General features: G+C 32.8%; 1 protein-coding gene across 3 annotated transcripts; it reads left to right on the forward strand.

The window, feature by feature from the left end:
• The first annotated feature begins 159 nt into the window (after positions 1-159).
• On the forward strand, positions 160-20,078 carry LOC128993810 (trifunctional nucleotide phosphoesterase protein YfkN). Of its 3 annotated transcripts, none has more exons than XM_054417825.1 (14): positions 160-371; positions 2,011-2,230; positions 9,350-9,495; positions 9,971-10,050; positions 11,183-11,269; positions 11,811-11,959; positions 12,717-12,833; positions 13,384-13,506; positions 14,290-14,458; positions 15,417-15,680; positions 15,864-16,114; positions 16,555-16,682; positions 17,325-17,538; positions 18,141-20,078. In XM_054417825.1, the coding sequence occupies exons 2-14, from the start codon at positions 2,105-2,107 to the stop codon at positions 18,246-18,248; spliced, it is 1,962 nt and encodes a 653-aa protein (XP_054273800.1). In that variant the 5' UTR covers positions 160-371; positions 2,011-2,104; the 3' UTR covers positions 18,249-20,078. The 3 variants fall into 3 exon arrangements, with proteins under 3 accessions (XP_054273800.1, XP_054273801.1, XP_054273802.1); XM_054417826.1 differs by having other exon boundaries at positions 161-371; positions 2,126-2,230; positions 18,141-20,077; XM_054417827.1 differs by lacking the exon at positions 2,011-2,230 and having other exon boundaries at positions 161-371.
• The last annotated feature ends 2,064 nt before the right edge of the window (positions 20,079-22,142 follow it).

Below are 22,142 nucleotides of genomic sequence, written 5' to 3' on the forward strand. Positions count from 1 at the left end.
TTTAGTCAACGGTCAAATTTAGGGGTTCATATGAATTCGTTGTTAATAATGTAACAGAGCTTTTCATACATATGATAGGTTTTTAAAGTAATTTCTTTCCTCTATGATATGCAGCAGACGACATTTTTATTCAGTACGAATCGAATCGACTACGATACGAAATTTAGTTTGTCAGTGATGGTGTTTGTGTTTGTAAATTTAATACACAAATCGCGGCCATTAAATTCAAAACTTTTATTGATGTCTTCCACTGACGAATAAAGGATCCGTCGTTTTTAAACACCAAATACATTTTTAAAAGAAGTACGAAACGCGATATTAATTTCCATCACCACCTGATGTTTTTTTATTGTCATTAAGTAATCTCAAAGGTGAGTAAGCCCGAATGGGACAATATTATTGTAGTTGTCCTTCGAAAGTAGGACGCTTTCAGGTTATCTAGGACACAATAAGGCCTATTTATAAGTTTCCATTTTGTAAAAATACTGCTTCAACGCTGTTAACAATAATTATTGCTAGTAAAACAGTTACACCACTAACTTATTCATTCATTCATTAAGATTGCTTGTCAAACATATTCATAAAATAACCTTAGAGATCTTGAGGTAGGTCAATCCATAATCATTTACTTTTACTTAAGTTATGCTTTTAATATTATAATTTAATTTTAACATGTATTACATTTTAATAAATAAACATCCTCGTAACTCAAACCCAATGTATCTTATTTAACTCAGACCAAACTAAGTTACTATTGTAGCCAACAAAACATATTTCTACAACCTCAAATACATAGCTGTGTATAGCTGGGACCTTCATGATTAAACATTGTAAGTCAATGTAGCCTATGCTTCAACACTAGCTGTAATTTGTAATTTTAACATATTCATGCAATCTTACCTTGTAGGTTAGACCCTAGGATCTAATAATAATGCAAGAACATTTCTGTATCCAATAGTCAACGATAATATCTAGGCCTAAGTTAAGTTGAATCTCAATTTAACTTGACATAATACATAATTAAGTTCATTTTGTGCAGCAAAGAGACTGTAATATGAACGAAATAGCCTTTAGCGGATTACATAGTATACATTTATTTAAGGCTATACAAGAAAGGTAACTTGCAGTTGACATATTTAAGTTACTAATAGCATAGACAAATAGAATAAATAAATTTTCATGTCTTAAGAAATCTGAAGAAAAACATCTGATGATTGAAGTATCAGACAGCCATTGATAGAAAAAAGGGGTTAGGTACAATTGTTACAGATGTGTATTTTACATTTTACATACATACAATATTATGTATTACAGCCATTATATCCATTATTGAGCTGCCGTAGTCTTGTAAAATCCTGGAGCAACATTACAGAATATGAGTTTCACTAAATCAAACATTAATAAGTTAACTTATGTCTGAAATAAATAAAATGCCAATAAGTTTTAGTGATAGTTCCAGCACATTGGTCAATTTTCATTCATAAATTTTCATATTTTTTTTTTAAATGTTACTGTAGGCTAATGTGTTTGCCTATTTTATATAGAAATAAAAATGTTGAAGTGGAACCACTCTTCAAGCTTATTAACCATTGGGTATGGATGGTATGGTTCTCTGAATGGTTATTGGATGCTGCTTCAAACAATCAATAAGCTTCTAGCTGTGTTACATTGCTTGTATCTCACCATTATCTTTGTATAAAATCATTTCTCGATTAATTTTACATTGTAAAGGCAACAAGGCCCAACATACATCATATAAATTTACATACATAAGCTACTTATTATGCTATGCACCATATGATAATTACATTTAACAATCATTCATTTAATATTTTTTTGTTACAGTGTAGGCCTAACAATGAAAAGAAAATAGATGTACACTGTTTCAACCAAAGCTAGGGATAATTAATTATCAAAGCATTTTAATACATGACTTGCAGTAATTATTATCATAATGAAACAATTAAAAAATATCATCTAATATTTACTAATTTTTAACTTTTTTGGCAGGTTACTAACACACTAAAAAATTAGCTTCTTGGAAACATCTTACAAAAGCTTTAAAGATAACACCACAGTTAGCAAATATTAGAACTAGTCAATAATGGCTAGTTTTGCTGCTCAGGCTGCGCTTCGTTCAAAATGGACAGATTTAGTTGAATCCTCCTCATTTGAAGTCCCTGGGGAAGTTTCTTCTGGTGTGAGATCTGTAGTCGGATGGCTGAAACAGGTTAGGCCTAGGCTATTTTTTATGGATGTATAAAGATTACTTTTGTGTAATTGTTGTTTTTGTTTCATATCACAGATTTACTTGGTTAGTCTTTGTTTAATTTGCACATCCACAATTAGCTAGATACATATCGCAACATTGAAATTCATTTTAATTTACCTCTTTGTTAAGGTAGGTACTCTTATGAAGTGATTCTGCTTAGTAACATGTTAAAGAGGGTTTTTACAACCCATTTGTTATGGTATAACAATAAGTTATTGTTTTATTTAGCTAAATTGGAAAAAGACTTTTTGTGACTTAGCTTAAATTGAACTGTTTAACTTAATCATCAGCTATTCATTCCTTGTTTTAAGTTAAGTAAATTTATTAAGTCATTGTTGGGAATGAGTTATGATAGCTTTTCACTAAATTTTATTTCTGTTAGGCTAGAAGCCTAGTATTGGATTTAGGGAAGGGGGTTACCCAATCCTTGTGAAATCTGGTCCGGGAACCCACTCAAAATAAATCCAACACTTTACTCCTCAAATAGGCTACAACCTTTTAAGTTCTAAGTATTAAAGAATCTTACATCAATAAATATTAAACAATATAAACCTACAGATACACTTAACTACTATATTTTATTTGGTAATTTGGTAACTTATAACTTTGACTATTAACTAGGCATTCTATCCCCTGGTTGTCACTAGTTTTTGAATCAAAATCGTTGTTGTTGATGTGAACCACCGGCAGATTGTGCCATAAATACACAAACTTTTTTACCAAATCAAACTGATGTAGAAGGAACGACTCATAGTGAGCTACAACAACTATTATAACCCATGAATCATTTCAGTAGCCACAAATAAGTTACCGGATAGACACTATCACAATCTATGACTGGCTCACACAACTAGCCTATGTTCTTTTTAGCGAATTTCCGTATTGGGAAGTAGCTATTACCCTAGGTGGCACTGTAAGACCTAGGACCAGGACCGATTTACTTTTTTATTTTGATGTCCCCAGAGACCAAAAACACCATTCGTTCAAATTTTTATTTATATATATGTGTATCCGAGAACTTGAGAGTAATTTTTTTCCGATTTTGATTAAATTTGGTTTAAAGGTGTGAGGCGAGATAAACTTGAATGAGTACACGAACCAGAATGATCAGACTATGGATTGGGTTTACCCCGTTCTATGGGGTAAAAATTGGGTTTTCTAATTTTTGACCCTCAAAGCACAAAATTTACCAATTTCTAGACCTTTTAAAGAGTTTAAAAGAAGAAGTACAATAGTATATCAAAGTGTTTTTTGTAGGGTTATTTTAATATATTTTATTATTATATATACGATTATATTTTAAAATTCCCATGTTATTCTTATGGAGAATAATTGTAAAATGTTGTAATTTGCTTGTTTATGGATATATTTTTATCAAACCTGGCAAATTTGTTTACTTTATACTAAGCTATTATTATTTTACTAAAAAAAAAACACACTTCATTAGTCTCCTTGTAGCAGCAAACCTAAGTAACTTATTTGTTAAACCTAATGTTATTTTAATAGATTTAAGTGAAAATCAATTTAGACAAATGGAAATTTGCTTATACGGCAGGTTCGCTGCGGCGGGGGTATTTAATAAAAAATCTTAGACAGCTGGTCCATAGATGGGATTTCTACTTCAGTATGTACAATAGTCAATGCTTATACCGTATTACATAATGTTTCAAGTGAGCACTAAAAAGTTTTTTTTTAAACAGAAATCAAATAGCCTATTGACCTTTAACTTGGAATATTGAATGTAATGGTAAATGTTTTCTTATACAGTATGAATCTAAGTGATGTTCATTACCTACATTAACTAGCCTACTTGTTGGCGAGTACCAGTGTTCTCCTCGTACTTATTCTTATATTGAAATAAACCACCAATTTCACCACCTAGGCCTGGATCACAAATTAAGTTTTTATTAGTCAAAATAGTTATGACATGAGTCACATAATACATGTCAACATGTTATTATCTCCTCATAAGTATTGAACATTGTGTTTATGTTTCATCCTTTAATTTATGTACAATTATTTTCACCTAGCTAATACCTGTTGTCTGCACTATCCACATTGGTTTTATAGTTTGCTTTGCTGTATTTTGGGGCTGGTGTAACTGGTTGAATATTTTCTATTTTGCCCGAGCTGCATAGTTGATAACTTCTATAGATAATTGACTCTTATCACTATTACATTCTTTCACTTTTTGTTTACATTTGCCAAACACCTTGTGTGTTTTCTGAGTGTTTGTGCATTTATGAGTATCAAATATTAGTTGTTGTGAAGTTTGGTAAGTACCAGAAATATAGTTGGAATGATTTGTAAGCTAGGATTTGTCAAGTGGACGAGTGTCGTAAAAACACTATGTCACTGACTGATTAAATCACTGAACTTCAATACTTTGTAGAAACAATTTTATAGAGAACAATAATCTGAACATAGGTATTGTTTGTAAAAAAAAATAGGCTACATAAAATGGTTCAATTACAATTTAGGGATTATTTTACTCAGCAGAATTGACAGATCCTGTGTGATCCTTGCCTGATTTGATAAAAAAATTATAAAAAAAAAAAAAAAAAAACTGAAGGGGAAAGGGCAGCCATGTTTAGTTATTGAGTTTTTTTGAGTGAGAAAGGTTTGAGTCACCAAGGAATTGTACACAACAAATTTTTGACACGGGTATTGAATTCTGACAATGATGTTACGTCTGGACCTTCATAACTCGAATTTACATGCAAAACCTTTATAATTTAGGCTCAATCTATTTCTATGTATACATTTTTTACAGCAAGATTAAAAATGTACTATGCAAAAATAATAGTACAGTGTTTAATATGTAGCAAAGGTGATTTAGAATAAATGAGACTCTTAATTTTTTCCACCGTAAAAACCAAGATATCAACGAAATCATCAGAACTTTACAAATTTGTTGACTTGCGTCTGCTAATGCCCACGTCTGTTTATGATTTTAGACAGAATTCCACATACCCTTGCAATTTCGACTTTTTTAACAAGTCATCAACTACTTATTCACTTTTCTTTATTTCGTCGCCTTTCAATGTTTTACATACCGTTCACTTGTTAAAGTTAAATATTTTAAACCTTTGACTTGTAAAGGTACTTTTAGCATTGTAATTTACTGGAATTTCAAGGGGATTAGAGATATCAAGGTTCGAGTCATTGGGATCGTACTGTTAGTATCTAGACTTTGTATCGGAAATACATTTGATTATCTATTAATACTGTATAGTGGGATTTTCACATTTAAAACCAAGCTAGATTGATTACATGTAAAAGCCCCTGAGTGTGAGTTGATTCAAGTAATCAAATACATTATTGGCCATTAAATAATCATAAGTTACAATAGACGCCTTAAATTGATGGGTCGTAGAGTTGTATTTGGCACTTCTCCTAGGGACTGGCTGCAAACATCACACCTGTTCATTCAGAAGTTTTTGGTACGTGCTAGACTTAGGCCTGGTACCTTTACGTTTTCAAAGCTTGAATACAATTTTTTAGTTCTAAATTAACTAGATTCCCTATCTATAGGTTCTTATTGTACCTATAAAAAAAGTAGGCTAATTTTTATGAGAATATCATTAATTTTTAAACGTTCCCTCTTCCTAGTTTAAATTTAGGAATATAAATTAAAAATTCATTGTATTTCCCAGTTTTAAGAACTGTACAGTATTGAAATAAATTATTCTTTTTGCCAGAGTTCTAAAGTGAGTAAATTTGTGATCTTGTGCACATTTTTCATCAGGTGTGGCATCCTCAAGGATCTTACTTTTGTCTTATACACTTTCATTTTGAAATCATACACTGTACGGTATAATATTTATATATTTCCTCTGACTGTGCCGGTTGGTTACGGTAAACTGTGCCAAGCTATGTGCTTACCGACACAATAGCGTCGCACATATTCAATAACACTAATTGTGGACATCGTCGTACAATGCAAAACAAATTGCCTGTTACATACTGGACTGGTACACACCATTTAGACTTAGGATATAGTTGCATTTGAGACATTTTTGTATGATGTTTTATTAATACCTCGTTAGTTACAATGGGTAGTGTTACTATAGATTTAGTTGATTTAGAGCTCTATATCATTGTTGATTATTTGCAATAGTGCAATATGTAGTGTGCAAAGTGAATCTCAGCTGCAATTTTATATAACATGTGGAATAGTTTCTCAAGTGCAGCATGGATATTTTGCGCCCAACTTACTTACATTACCGTACGTTTTTCCTACATTTATCATATTAAAAATAATAATTCTTTTGCTTAAAGTTCTAACAGCTAAAACTTTTTTTAATTTTTCCGTTCGCCTTCAGTAGGTTTAACAATATTCTTGGGTTTTTCCATAACTCTTTCAGTGTACTAATATAATCACTCTCACAACAACTGTCATCATTCGGACCAATTTGTGTAGAACATGAATAAATCAAATTTAAATTATGGTAATAGCTCAATTATAGGCCTATATACATTAAAAACTTTGATTGTACTACTCACATACCGATTCAACAAAAACCATCCCTCCAAAAAATCACAAACACAGAATGTATTGACTCTCAGTCAGTATATTTCAATAAAAATGATATTATTACTAGGCCTAGTAACAAAAAAAAAAAAAAACCATGTGAGTAAGAATCTTTAGTTTAACCCTTCTAAATAATTTAATAGTGATTAATTTATTTTTATCAGATATATTAAATCCCTATAAGTAAGCTATTATTATTATCTTTATGTTTCCATCCTTATGGTACAATATACAATCCTTATGGTATATGATGCAATTATATGCATCATTCTGAGGGCAATAAAATAATTGTTAAGATATAAATTGATTTCATACAGTTTGAGTTCAATGCCATGTTAAATGGTTTAGCAAGCTTCACTCAATGACCTTAGTAGATTAGTATGTCACTGATAGTGTAAATAAATACAAAGACCGAGTTAACAGAGTGGACAAGTTGCATTTTCGTGTCTGTTTTCAATCAAAATATATAAAGTTCTCTTAAATTTAAATATTACACAGTGTACTGATCATCAGAATTTCAATTCAGTAAAGTCGTTGTCAATGTTGAAAACTATCTTTAGAGTCAAAATGAAGTTAGAAAAATGTCTTTTGAATCACCAATCTACAATGTCAATGTTAATTATCAAATGGTTGTCTGGAAGTAATACAGTGAGCGCTTATGTAAGTTGATTATACTTGGATCTTTTGTTGTTTTTATGGGTCATTCACAAATAGTGTTATGTAAAGGATTATTTAAAAACTCTAGTGGCGTAAAGAGTTTTCATTTCTTTTTGGATACTTACAGGTAATTTTATGTTCATTTTTGTTGATATTAACAGGGATCTTGTGATCTTAGTTTTTTTCCAAAACATAGATACAAGAAAACATAATTTCAGTTGTGTATTTTGGGATTTAAAGGTATTTCCCTCGCTTTATTTGTGAGCACTATCATGATAAATCCAGGCAAAATTTCAATAAAGTATTGGACATTTTCAAAAAATTTAAAAAGTACTGGTAAAGACAGTTGTATAGATATATTTGTATAGTAGATCACAACCAATTCCGTGCTGTTGTGTTGTATAGAATCATACACTAACCTACACAAGTAGACTCATCCCATTACAAAATCTTAAGCATGTTTTTCTTGTCTAGTTCATATTGGTGAAACTGGGCAGTAGTGTCGACAATATTTTGTTTCTATTATTTTAGGGTTATGTTATGATTTGTGGTTCACTGTTTGGTTATATAACTTTGGGGATGAGGTATTGTTTATGATTAGATTGTTTTGTTTGGCTAAAAGAGGTTTTAAATACCTTACTGAAATAAGAAACAAATTGTAAACAAAACATGATCCTAGCGCCACCGGATGAAACTAACAATAAAATTGTCTTCAGCTAATCCGTAAGCGTGACAAATTGACCAAGGGAGTCTTTAACCTATCATATAATCCTGGTAGTTTACATAAAATCTATTTGGACCATGTTCATACATCTTAACCTGTTTATCTTCTCTACATGTGTTTATTTTTTTTAAGCATGTGTGGATAAAATTTACTACAGTAGATCCCTTCTTAACCGACCCTAACGGAACCGGACCTAGGTCGGATGATTCAAAGGTCGGTTGAATTGAAACGGGCAATCACTAAAAAGTTAAAAAAAATATGTGCTTTTAATTTGGAATTATATAATCATTATTCTGAAGTTGTGCGTTGCATAGTGTACACTACAAAATAAACTACACTTATCTCCTCCCTTTATTAAGTAAAAAGCATAGTTAACGGTACGGTAGTTATTGACAATAGAAAAGTCACAAATAAACCCAAAACACAGTAAAGTAAAATACTTTCAGTGGAATAAGTTTAGTCGTAGGCAAGTGTTTAAAATTCTTATTTTAATACGTTTAGTAATATTAGTTGGTGTTTTCCAAATCCATGGTACAGTATAACGATAGATTAAACATACTCCCTTGGGCTATGGTATAATACAGTACAGAATTTATTTACGAAATTAAAGTTGCCAGCAACCATATTGTTACAAGACTATGTTTATTTAAGTATTTATTTAGGCTATGTTAATCTATAGCCTTAGCCTGTAACAACCTGTAGAGTTTTTCATATTGTTCCCATCACCGAGCATGGGAGCGGAAAAGCTGAGCTTAGAAAGCAGCGCTTAAACCGAACTGCTCTCAAAACAAAGTCGGTTGAAACAAAGTGTAATATTTACAAGCGAGGGCAGATAATCCGTCGGTTAAGTGTGAGGTCTACTGTATTGACAAATATATGATTTTTATACAATTAAAATTTTACTTTACCTAAGAATTCATTACAGCGCTTTGTTAAAACTTTAGATTGATGATCATCAACAGTCAACATTTCACATAGACCAATAACGTACTTATGTATCTATTTACAATTATTGACAAATAAAACATGATTCATTCTTTCTTTCATTAAACCAGTGAGTACTATAAACTTTTCACAATTATATCTCAAGACTGAATTTCAATTTAAATAGAAAAACTAATCTTTTTATGATAAACAAATTAATATTACTTTGTCTTTACAGGCGTCTCTGGAAGTAAGGCAGGCAGGAAGACGCACGCTTAGTAACCTGTCTGGATCCAACATGGCGGCTACTGTAACAATACTTCATTACAACGATGTCTACAACATAGAGTCAAGATCTGAGGAGCCTGTAGGTGGGGCTGCTAGGTAAGAATAGTGTTTTTCTTTAAATGCCATTGGAAGATAGAACAAATTTCATAATAGAATGAGGTCAAAATAAACATTTATGTTTTTTAACATTTAAAAGTATGTTTTGTAAATTTAAAAATAAGTTGAACAATTTTGTTCAGAGTTCTGTTTTATTTGGAACTTGTGTAAAAATCTAGGAGCGTAACCAATAGTTATCTGAGTTTTTCTCACACCTATATTTTACTCCATGTTCGCTACTAAAAGAATCATTGACAGTAACATTATTACTCAGCAATGGTTATAAATCATGGACCTTAAACTTAAAAAAAAATTAAACGCCTATTTCAATATCACAGTCAATGTTAAAATTCTTAAAGCTCCACAAGAAACACAGTAGGAGCAAATTGAGAAGAATAAACCTTTTGTCCCATGGGTTTTATGTAAGATATTAGAAAATAATCTACCGTAGGCCTATTATTCTTTTTTGTTTTAGGTTTTGTACTCTTGTGAAAAGTTTTTCTCACTTACAACCGCTTGTACTGTTCAGCGGAGATATATTCTCACCAAGCATGCGTAAGTACTATGTTAAAATGTATTTGGGTATACTGTACATATTTTAACACGTTCGCTACTGAGCGTTGCATATATGCGACGCCGCGGTCATTGCCACAGACCGAGGTATACATTTGAATCTTACACATAGACCGACTGTCACTTGGATAACAGTACACACAGACCACGGGCGAAAACCTGTAAAACAGTGATCATTTACATTGTAATACGCTACAATCGTGTTTGTAAATAAATTATTCTTGTTTATTTGTATTTTTTATAACCTTTTGTAATGTCGCATATTTGCGACGCCCGGTCTATAGCGAAGACAATAGTGAAAATTATCATAGTTTTCTTGAAATAGACTAAACGTCGCATATATGCGACAGTTCATTTTTTTGTGTTTTAAGGTGAAAGTAAGTAAAGAAATAAACTTATTATTCAAGAACAGTTTATAACTGAACAAATATAAAAGCTACATAGGATAATGCAGCATACATACTGCATACATACATACAGTGATGCAGAAAAGTAAAGACCAGTTTTTCCAACTATTATATGACGTCACCAATCATCATATCCACAGACCAAGCGACGCAGTTGTGCGTCAGACATCTCTGTAGACCACTGCAGGGAATTCAGTGCCAGACCACTACAAAGATATAAGCATTTTAATAACATTAGAACCCCGACGCAAATATGCGTCGGCAGTCTATTTTAATGTGACTAGCCATCGCATATATGCGACGGCAGTCTATGGGTAGAAACCGGCCGTCCATATGTGCGTCGCTGGTCCATGTGAATGGAAAATTTCGTACTATTGCAGTAGCGAACGTGTTAAAATTGATATTATACCTAATATATTTATGATAGATATGTTCTGTTGTTTTACATCCAGATTAAGAAAAGTGATTCTAAAAATGCAGAAAAATGAAATAAATTTCAGTTACCAAAATGAGTAGTTTGTAATAACTGTAGTATCAGACTACAGACCATGATATTTTGCCAACAGGGGATGATGAGAGTTGGTTATTTTGTACATATTAATCTATTAACTTTCAAATGAGTCAACGAGTAATACTTTAATATTTTTCATTAAAATGGTGAGTAGTTGTCTATGTAAGTTTATAAAGTCAATTTTCATTTGTTACAGTAAGTACCTTCATCAAAGGTGAGCAGATGTCCCACGTATTGAATGAGTGCGGAACTCACTGTGCAGTCTTCGGCAACCACGACTTTGGTGAGTATAGTTTTAGTTTACTTTTATGTCCTTCGAAGAATTGTTGCAGAAATGTTGCATCCACTGTGTTTTTTTAAAAGTTTCAGATGATCTCTTCTTTTTTGCTATTGGAAATTAACCTAGAACACGTTTGAAATTGTACATTTAAACTGGGCAGTTTTTGGAAACACAATAGCAGAAAAGAAAAAATGCTTAGAGCAGTAAAATAAAAAAAGTTCAAATGACTTTGTGTAGCGTGTGTTGGTGTCAAGTGACAAATGATGTGTTGGTACGTAAAGGGAAATCTCATCAAGACTGCTGTAGCATCGAGCAATTACGGCAGCGCTCACTCACATAAAATAGTGGCGGTTACCTATCTCTCCAACGCAGGGGGTAGAAGAAGGCGACTGTCAAAGTAGAGGGGTTACGGATGTTACGGATACGTAAATCCGTCACTGGATGCCATGTTACTTTTAGTGTTTATTTATTTAATTTAGTAATAAGTCTAAATCAGAGATTAGTTTACATAAGTGAATCACTAACCCAATCAGCTGTTTTACAGATTTCGGTTTGGAAGTTCTGAGTGAGAGAGTGAGCGAAACAAACTTTCCATGGCTAATGTCAAACGTAATAGACAACGAGACTGGTCGTCCTCTGGGGGACGGCAAGATCACACATGTCGTAGATTGGAATGGAAAACGAATTGGACTGGTTAGTAGTGCTTTATTTGTAGATGCAGTTTCCTTATTGTTTGATTAGGTTGATAAAACAGGTCAATTTTACATAATCCATCCATCCACCCATCAATCTTAACATATGATCCATCGAAACCATCAAACTTCAACCAGGAGAAGAGGGTGATGTTTCCATTACCACAGGAGATATTCAGGAGTTTGCCGCAGATAGAACCCCAACAACGATAAAGTTACCGTGATTGCTGGAGGTGATGGTGTCTTCACAACTGCAGGGGATGTTCAGGATGTTGCCGCTATCGCCGAATATGATGAATTTTTCTGTGACCTTGCGATTTGTTGAAGACTTTTAAACGATCGCAGAAGAGGACGATAATGTTCCTGTGACTGTGGGAGACGTTCAATATTTAGCCTCAATCGTGGTGGATGACATTAAATGTTTCCGTGACGGAAAACAAAGACGATGTTTCTGTGATTGTGGTTGATAAACAAGATTTTTGCTACAATTTCAGGAAACATTGGTGGTCTCTACACAACCATGGCAAACATGGCTGCATTATGGCCGATGGCACAGTCGGATTAAGCGAGGAGTCGAATTAGCCGAGGTCAGATTAGTGGGGTTTTACTGTATTAACATTTTCTTCATAATCTTTTAGTTGAGTTCCTATTGTCATGTGTTTTGAATGGTCAGACATAGTATTCTTTGACAGATTACAATACATGATGATCTGGATTGTTTGTGAATAGACTAACTTGATACTTGGTGTATTACTCAGGTTGGGTTGGTTGAGCAAGAATGGCTAGACACCCTAGCTACCATCAATCCAGATGAAGTGACATTCCTGGACTTTGTAGAGGCCGGGAAGAAGCTGGGAGCGCAACTCAAGGAAGAGGTGAGATTATTGTAACAAATCAAATAATATTAAAAGTTCCAGTTTAAAGAAATATCTGAGCAAATTCTTAATTAAGATGGAAAAATTTGCTTGAAATAATCATGAATAATTGGAGGGATATATAGTAAAATGGTGTTTAAAGTCCTCATTCCTTACCTCTTACCTCTATTCAAAACCTACGAAGGTTTTTGGCCTTGCTATTAAGTTGCCTCCACTTTTACATGTCTGCTGCTCGGTCAATTGATAGCACATCCGCTAAAGGTCTAGTTTGGGTCTTCCTAGAGGTTGGGTCACTCGTGTGTCCCTCACTCCTAGATGAATATTTTTAAAGTTGAACTGTTAAAAATTCAATACACACTTTTTTCAAGGAGAAACTCTTTACAAGGACCGGGTAAGGGAGAAGTAGTTATCGTGGAATTTCTATAAATTTCATAACATGTATATCAAAGACACTAAGATGGTTTGCACAAGGTAATAATAGTTATATGAGAGCTTAGTAAAATGCTGAACATTGCTGTAAAATTAATTTGAACTATACATTTTTTCACAGGGTTGTGATTACGTTATTGCATTGACACATATGAGAACACCCAACGACATAAAACTTGCAGAGAACTGCAATGAAATCGATCTGATACTGGGTGGTCACGATCACGTGTACGAAGTGAAAAAGGTTTGTAGCTTTTCTGTTGTTTGAATTTAGTTTAAAAATACAGTAAATAAATAGTTAATGTCTGCATTCAATAAATATTTAATTACTTGCTCTAAGGAACTGCCCACGATATATTTTGAGCGAGGTTTATCCAACAAGTGTACCTATAAAAGGTTAGCTCCCTACTAATAACTTATAAGTTATTGTTTACTGTTTAGTGTGAAAATGTGAAATTTTCTTAGATTTTGTCATAGTAGAATCTTTTTGAAGGAAATAAAATAATATGTTAATAAAGTAATAAAGGGGATATGAGAAAAAAAAAAACATAAAATTACAAATTCCTAAAAATATAAGAGTAGTTGGTGATAGAGAGAAGGAGACCAAGAGAAATACATAAAATAAAGGCAATAAGAAGGGGAAGGGGAAGATTTATGTGGCCAAGACAGAAGTGAGATGAAAGAAAAGGAACTGTAGAAATAGAAGTGAAAATGGATATTATTATTCAATCCCATAACGGAGAATAACTTAAATGAAAGAGAATAAGTAGTATGAGTATAAGGGATCTGATAATCAAGTAATATGTATACGGTTTTGCATATGCAGGTGATTAAAAAAAAAAACAATAAGTCTATACACACAGAACAGACACCTGTCTCCAGCCACCCTCTCCCCAAAGTCTGTATAATATTCCCTGCTATGCGCTGATTCGGCATAGCGATTACGCAAAATATATCCATCATGTATAATGCAGATTTCCTGTACGCATAGAGTACCACTTTCTAACCTATTGTAATGCATTTGCAGGTTAATGAGAGATATATAATCAAGAGTGGGACAGACTTCCGCCAACTGTCCAAGATCACCCTTAAGTTCAGCACAACGGGTGAGGTGGAAGTGGAAGTGGAGGAACTGAATGTCACCGCAGACATTGAGGAGGACCCGACGCTGCACAAGATGTTGGAGAAATACTACAGTGAGTTGGTACCAAGCTGTTTGGAAAATAATCTGAGGTTTATTTAAAAATAAGCTCTAAAAAGTGAAAATCTTTGTCTTCCTCATGGAAAACAATACTTTGATTGGTGACAGTTTTAGCCCTGATTTCAATGAGAAGTAGTAAAAATATTACCATTATTTCTAGAATCGTGATTCATCCAATCTCAATGTTTAATTCTTGTAATTATACTACCTAACTCTTTGTGCAATGTTTATTTATTACAATATTTTCTCAATGATTACTGTTATGTTTAACTTGAACGCCATTAATGCAAGTGTGGGAAATTTCTAAGTTCTAATCAGCTCAGTTCAGGTAGATTTGAAAAAAAAGAGTGCAAGTATAGTTATTTAAGGCTACTACGGCAAAACTTCCTACAGTGTATAACCTAATGAGAAATGATTTTACATTCATAATCTTAAGTTAAACACTTCTCTTACAAAACTTTGCTGTTGCATATTTTCAATAATTTGCCTTGTAAAATAAAAGTGTAAACTGCTTAACATACAGATTTCAGTGACATTTTGCAGAAAGAATCTCTCTCTTAACAGCAGATTGATATTTGATGAATGATGTACATAGTAAATGCAGGAAAATATTGTGAAAACTGGGTATACTTTTTTACTAATAAGTTACCCAGCATATAAATAGCGAAATATCTTCAAAAATTAAGTCAAAGGAATAAGAGACTAATTTTGATTTGTTGCCAATTTCTCTGGATTAGGCAGCAAAAATTTCCATTTTCGGCATGACCAAGGTACACAAAGAAAAACGGCCAGGTAAATAAATAAGCGACTATTTGGCTGCCGTGACTATAAAACTTAGGAATAACCATTAACTTCATAATCCTACGCAATTAACAATAAAACTGTATTGTTATTGTTGTAGATTATTATTTATGATATGTCCAAGTAAATTATTCTTAATTAATTTTCCTTAGATGTCATGGAAGGGAAGCAAGCTGAAGTTCTGGGCACATTCTCTGTACCATTGGAAGGCAGGTTCGAGTGTGTCCGTCGAGGAGAGACCAACCTCGGCAACTGGGTTTGTGACGTCGTCCTGGCTGCTACAGGAGCTGACCTGGTGCTCCTCAACTCCGGAACTCTCCGGTCGGACAGGGTTCATCCTGCGGGACCCTTCACACTGGGAGACCTAGTAGCTGTGATCCCCATGAGGGACCCCATTGTAGTGTTGAGCGTTTCAGGTAAGACTACAAAAGTCCAATGTGACACCTACGACGGGTTAAGGGAAAGTTTTAGAAAATTATGAAATGAGAAAAAAATTATATTACAACAGTCTCTTGAGGTGACAATGAAGCTGTTATAAACATTGATGTTGTACTCCAACAATGTAATTCATATTTAAAGTAAACTGATCAATATTACAGGGTCTGGTATTCTCAATGCCTTGGAAAACGGTGTGTCGCAGTATCCTAAGCTGGAGGGAAGGTTTCCGCAGGTTGCGGGGGTGAGTTTCGCCTTTGACCCAGAGTTGCCGCCCGGCTCCCGCGTAGACCCTCAGTTTGTACACATCGGGGACGAGTACCTGGTCCCCACACAGCAGTACAGACTGGCTACCAAGGCTTACCTACATTCGGGCTGCGACGGATACACTGTGTTCAAAGACGCTCCTGTTCTGGTGAGTGTTTTTCTGAAGAGTGTAATTTTGAATATATAGTTCATTATTATTTTTTATTCATGACTTTCAAGTACACTGCACTCTTCAGCATTGAATGTAAGATACGGTATATTGTTTAGGATCAGCTCTAAATTGTTCATGAGGTGGTTAGTACATATACAACTATCTCTACGATGGTAACACACACCTAGTGTAGTAGTGACAAACCCCTCGGCTTAATTTCACATCTACTTGCTGATGATGCCACCATGTGCCAAAACTTGTAAAAGAAACTAAAAAGACATGATATCACTCCTTTCTACAATTCTTCACCCATATTCAGGTAAATATGCAAACAGATTGTGGGTGCAGCTTATGCTTAAATTGTTTTTATGTATAGTAGTAAATAAATACTGTATTTAACTAAAATAGTAGATAAAGCTATTAACTTTTTTTTGTAGGTGGAAGAAGACGAATGTCCTGAGCTGGGACTAGCCATTCAGAACCACTTCGAAGCCATCAAAATGAGACTTGGCAAGTCGAAACGCAATAGCAAACATAGACAGAGCCTTGTCACGCTATCTAGGAGGTAACATGCAAACAATCCTGCTAAAGTTTTGTAAAAGTCAAATAATGTACTAAAGAGTTGGGGTAATATACTTACTCCCATGGCTATTTAGGTAGTATTTATACTCCAGGACAGGAATTATTTGATCTCACCAACTAACAGCCTCAACCTCTTCTGATCATGTATGCCATCTTCATTCCCAAAATGTCTTTGGCCACTTCATGTTTCCACCTCTTCTTTAGGCATTCAAGGGTCTTACTTACCTCATATACATTTTTCTTCCATATTTTTGTATATTTTAATTTCCCTCCTTATTCCTTATTGTACGTTCAGACCATATCATATGTCCTATTTTAGCTTTCATAATATAATTAAAAATAATGTATAATTGTACAGGTTTTCAAAACCTTTTAGTTTTTCACACAACACTTTTGGTAACTGGCCTAATTTATTCTTTCAACAATGATTCTATGTTTCTATCCCATGACAGATGAATTATTTGTGGACCCAGTTTTAAGAACAATGTTGATCAATATTTATCTTACGCTTGTCCCTGTTCTCAACCTAAATTCAAGTACTGAGTCAACTGTCAAAATAAATATTGAAGAGTCAGATGCGTTTATAAATTATGAAAATGCATGTACTATGTTTCTTTGTTTGTAGACACAGCTTGGTGAAGATGTTGGATGGTAGCGAGCTGGACGGTCCGCCACCGCTACGAAGAGCGTCTACTATAGAGTCTCCACCTCCGCACACTCATGCTCACTCTCACGCACAGCCACGACTCACACGACGAGCATCACTGGACGACCTGGAGCACGACTCTTGCACACTCACACCTAAGGTGGACAACAGGATTATCCGCTTGACACCACAGGTGAGACTGACGGTTTGATCTAGATTTGCATGCGCTACCGGATCGATTTGTCATGGTGTGTAGTTTTAGAGTTTTAAACGATTCTCTGGATTTACTGACTAGTAAAACTCGGCTAATTTTACATCCTATAATTCGACACATTTAATTATGGAGAATAAGTTTGAAGGGTTTTTTACAGTGTCTTTTGCATTTGGCAGAGTTCTAAAACAATCATCTGAGGCCGAGTGTACTGACAAATCACAATAGAACACAGACGTATGGCATGGGACCTAGTATTAGCCCTTTCAGTTCTCTAAATATTTTTTTAGGCCTACTCTGTATTTACACAATTCTGGGTATACTAGTTTTTTTTTGATGGCGCACAGTTAATCCCACACTGCCCAGGTCTCTGTCGTTGGTAAACCTTTTGTGGCCAAAAGTTCCAACTCACAATTTACTTTACGTTTAATTTTGGTTTCCCTTAATCCATCCATAGTATTTTTCTATTGTAAAGTCCTTAGGCTAGTACACCAAAAGGGCTCCAAAAAGAAACAGATTTTTAGAAGACTAGTACAAATCAGATAAAATAACGTGCAATTGAAACAACCTATTTGTATTGCCAGGTACGCCAGGAGCTTATTTTGGAGAGACAGAGAATAGAGGCAAATTCAGTGATTCCTGAAGTCGAAGAAGTTGAATCCACTTCTCAAAACAGCCTCGATAAAATCTAATCAACGGCTCAAATCCACTCCTATTTTCCTGCCTGAAGTGGTCAACTTCAAGTCCATGTTTTTGGTGCCTCAAGACATCATTTGTTACATATTTTAATGTCATCATAACTTATCATTGTTGGTTTTAAACAATATTGTTCGTTTTATTGAATGTTATTTATTGACTTTGTAATTTAAATGTTCATTTAGTTGTTAAATGTTTGTTTACATAAATGTTTAACATAATTATGATCTTAATTTATTATAATTTTAACAAGTTAGAATATAATCATTGCTAAGATTTTAGTCATTTTTCTACTGAAATGGATGGTCATAGTTTTCAGTTTTTTAAAGAGATTGAGGTTATTTTTTTCAAAATAAATATGGTTGGAACAATAATTCCTTCTTTAACTACTCAAAGATTTACTTAATCTCATAAAGCAATATCCACCAAATAACTCTTAAATCATATACTCATTGTTGAGATATATTGTTGGAAATTTAGTCTTTTAAGTCCAAAGGCACACAGTGTCATTTTATCACTTTAAACCAATTGAGTATGTTTTATATAATAAAAGTACTACGTTGGTTTAATATTAAAGTTATACTTTAAAAAATATCTTTTAACTTGTTTTAGTGTGGAAATAATTCTCCAAACAAGCAACAACTTCAGACTTGTAGGTAAAAATTTGTAAATAGTCACAACATTAAACTTGGTACTCAATGATACCAACTTGGTATAGGTAACTAATTAATTATTGTTTGTTGTGCATTTAGAATTTAAGATAAATGATATTGGATGTTGTAAGCTTATCGTAAGCTTAAAACAGTAATTGATCAAATGCAAAATGAATTATCTCTCAGGAAATGTATATAAGTCTTTGTATAATTGAGTGGAAATTATAAACAGAAACATTCTTCTTAGTTAGATTTGTTAAGGATTTGTTTAAATAATGGACATAGTTCCTAAAGGGTTTTAACTTTATAATCCTAAATTGTTTCTACTACATGTATTCGTATGGCTTACTGCTAAAATTAATTTTTATCTCAAAAGTTTTTCAATACAGTATTTCTTCAATCTTAATAACAATTATCGGAGGCAATAGATTGCACCAGACGAAATTATATACATATTCTGTAACTACTCAGTCTAAAAGAATTATAATTAGTAGGTAAAAAAACATATAACACAATTAATGTTCACAATGTGTTATATTACAACCGTAAGCTATGAATTTTAAAATTAACAAGTTAACACCAATTTTGCCAACAATACATATATTGTTTATAATGAATCTGTAAAAAAATTCTTGAAAATGGCAAAAGTCCATTAAATGCTGACACGTTTAGACATGATTTGTTTTAACACTAGATATATAAAAAAGTTTTTTTATAGTTAATGTTAATTAATAGTCACTGATCTCTAAAATTTGTTATGGTCTAATTAATGATCATTTGGCGGTTTATTATCATTATTCTTAGAGTTAATTATTCTTATTCTGTTGCATCAAATTATTTACCTAATGAGATTTCAAATCAGCTTTAAACTAAAGTTAGCAAACTATTTAGATTAGAAGACAGTTTATAAAATAATCTGTCTATAAGTATCCTCATGGCTTACTTGTAAATAGTCATGATAGCTTTTTAGAAAATATACACAGTTAGTATGTTATTTATTGCTGTTATCTATATTTTAATTGTAACTTTGCTCATTTATGTATATAACTCAATATGTAATTTTTGTATATACAGATTTTAAATAGTATTTAGTTTGAACTAGTTTTAGATTTCTAACACTGTTGAATTTTTATTGTTTAATTGATGTTGTAATGGCTTTGTATTTTGTATTTTAAAATATTTATTTTGTTTTTGGCATGATTTTAGCGAATTTCCCATATAGGGAATAAGCTATTACCGTAGTACTCATGGTAAGACCTGGACGCGGGACCGATTTTTTTTTTCGTTTTTAGGTCCCTAGAGGCCAAAAACACCATCCGTTCAAATTCATATATATATATATATATATATATTTATATATATATATATATATGTGTCCGTCAGCACGATAACTCAAGCAAAAATGATCCGATTTTGATGAAATTTGGTACAAACGTGTAAACCTACGTTTATTCGAACGAGTTCGCGATCCAGCATGATCGGACCATGGGAACGGGTGTTTACAAGGGGTTTTATGGGGTAAAAATAGGTTTTTCCCATTTTTGACCCAAAAAACTTAAAATTTTGCAATTTATTTCCAAACCATTTTGTAGAGCTTAAAAAAACAAATAATTTAGTATATTGAAGCGTTATTATGCGCCTAACGGTTACGGAGAAAATTCAAAAAAATTGTAAATTTAAAATTCCCATGTTATTCTTATGGAGAATAAGTAAACTGTTGTAGTTTGCTTGTTTATGAACATATTTTGATCAAATTTGGAAAATTTTTTTATTTCTTACTAACTATTAACATTTTCCAAAAAAAAAACAATTTTACCCTCCCTGATGCAGCAAACCTAAGTACTTGTTAAACTAATTCTATTTAAATTGGGAATAAATGTTATATTTTTAAGTAGACATTTCAGTGTAAATCCAATCAGTCAAATGGAAATTCGCTTAGTCTGCAGGTTTGCTGCGGCGGGGGTTTTTTGTTATATAGGATGAGTGCACCAGTGAATAACCATTTAAGCTTGAGTTTCCGATTGTATCCAACATTGAAATGTATCATAAAAATAACCATCTCAGATTCAATAACAGAGTTTCCTAGTGAATTACTAGTTTTCTTCTAATAGATTACCATAACCCTTAACCTGCAATTGAATCCTGGTTATATAGTATCTGCATGATTTCTATTGAGCAAACACTTAATCCACCACAAAGCATCGTCATGGACATCCATCAAGAAATCTTAAATCCAAATATAGATAATGACCGAAATTGTCATTCACTGGCTATACGTGAAGCTGTGATCTAATAAATGACCGAATGTTTGAATAATTGTTGGTAAGGGTTTAGATATTTAAATGAGTACAGATTTGTACTTTAGCGTGTTTACTATGAATTTCATATAATACATTGCAGTATGCAGTTTCCATCAATAATCAAAGAACCGTGACAAATACAATCAAACTTGTTTGTATGAGACATAGTGGGAAGCTTGAAGATGAACTGGTTGGAACACTTAATTTTATTTGTTTTATTCCAGGTTGATTTAGACTCTCTCTTTGAACTAAAGAAGGGTAGGTTCTAATCAGACCCCAAAGTTTCTTTCAGACCAATTGTAATAGACTGGACTAAACAAAAAGTTCAATACGGTATAATGTTTTTTAATCCAAAAGGTTATTCACTGGTTCACTCAATCTGTATGTTTTAATCTTAGATCTGCTCTCAAATTTACTTTTTTGTTCATTTCTCAGTATTGTCTTTATTTTTAGTTGGTCTTTTATCACAATTTCATTAAATGTGTAGATATTTTAGAAAGATCTGCCTTTGAAAGTAATTATGTAATTTCTGGAAACGAAGCTAGTAATTTCTTCAACAATAACACAACATAATAAATTCTCTAATAATTTATAATGCCATTTAGGTACATTGTGTTCCCTAAAATAGGCATTATTTACATTCCTGTACAAAACTGTACTTTTACTAAAGCTGAAACTGCTTTACAACCGTTTATGATTATAAACAAATTTGTTCTTTGGCTTAGCAAATCAAACCCCCAAAAAATCTGTCAAAAATCTGAAAACAATTTAAAAGAACTTTCATCTGTTTTTAAGCATTTCTAAGGCTATTATCTTTTAGGATACCTATGTTTAACTTCACTATATTATTCTCTAGTTTTACTATAGTATACAGTAATATTAAAAAATAACCTTTTAGGTGATCGTATAATCAAATCATTAAGGTATTAATTTTTAA

The sequence above is a fragment of the Macrosteles quadrilineatus genome, unplaced genomic scaffold, assembly GCF_028750875.1.
Source record: "Macrosteles quadrilineatus isolate MER2022 unplaced genomic scaffold, UCM_ALF_1.0 Scaffold_5__1_contigs__length_97177068, whole genome shotgun sequence".
Lineage (NCBI taxonomy): Eukaryota > Metazoa > Arthropoda > Insecta > Hemiptera > Cicadellidae > Macrosteles > Macrosteles quadrilineatus.

Excerpts from the sequence above, each read along its gene's own strand:
- LOC128993810 (XM_054417825.1), top strand. The coding sequence starts at position 2,105 with ATGGCTAGTTTTGCTGCTCAGGCTGCGCTTCGTTCAAAATGGACAGAT. Across the intron at positions 12,834-13,383 it reads GAGCGCAACTCAAGGAAGAG|GGTTGTGATTACGTTATTGC; the intron begins GTGAGATTATTG and ends ATTTTTTCACAG. Across the intron at positions 15,681-15,863 it reads TGTAGTGTTGAGCGTTTCAG|GGTCTGGTATTCTCAATGCC; the intron begins GTAAGACTACAA and ends TCAATATTACAG.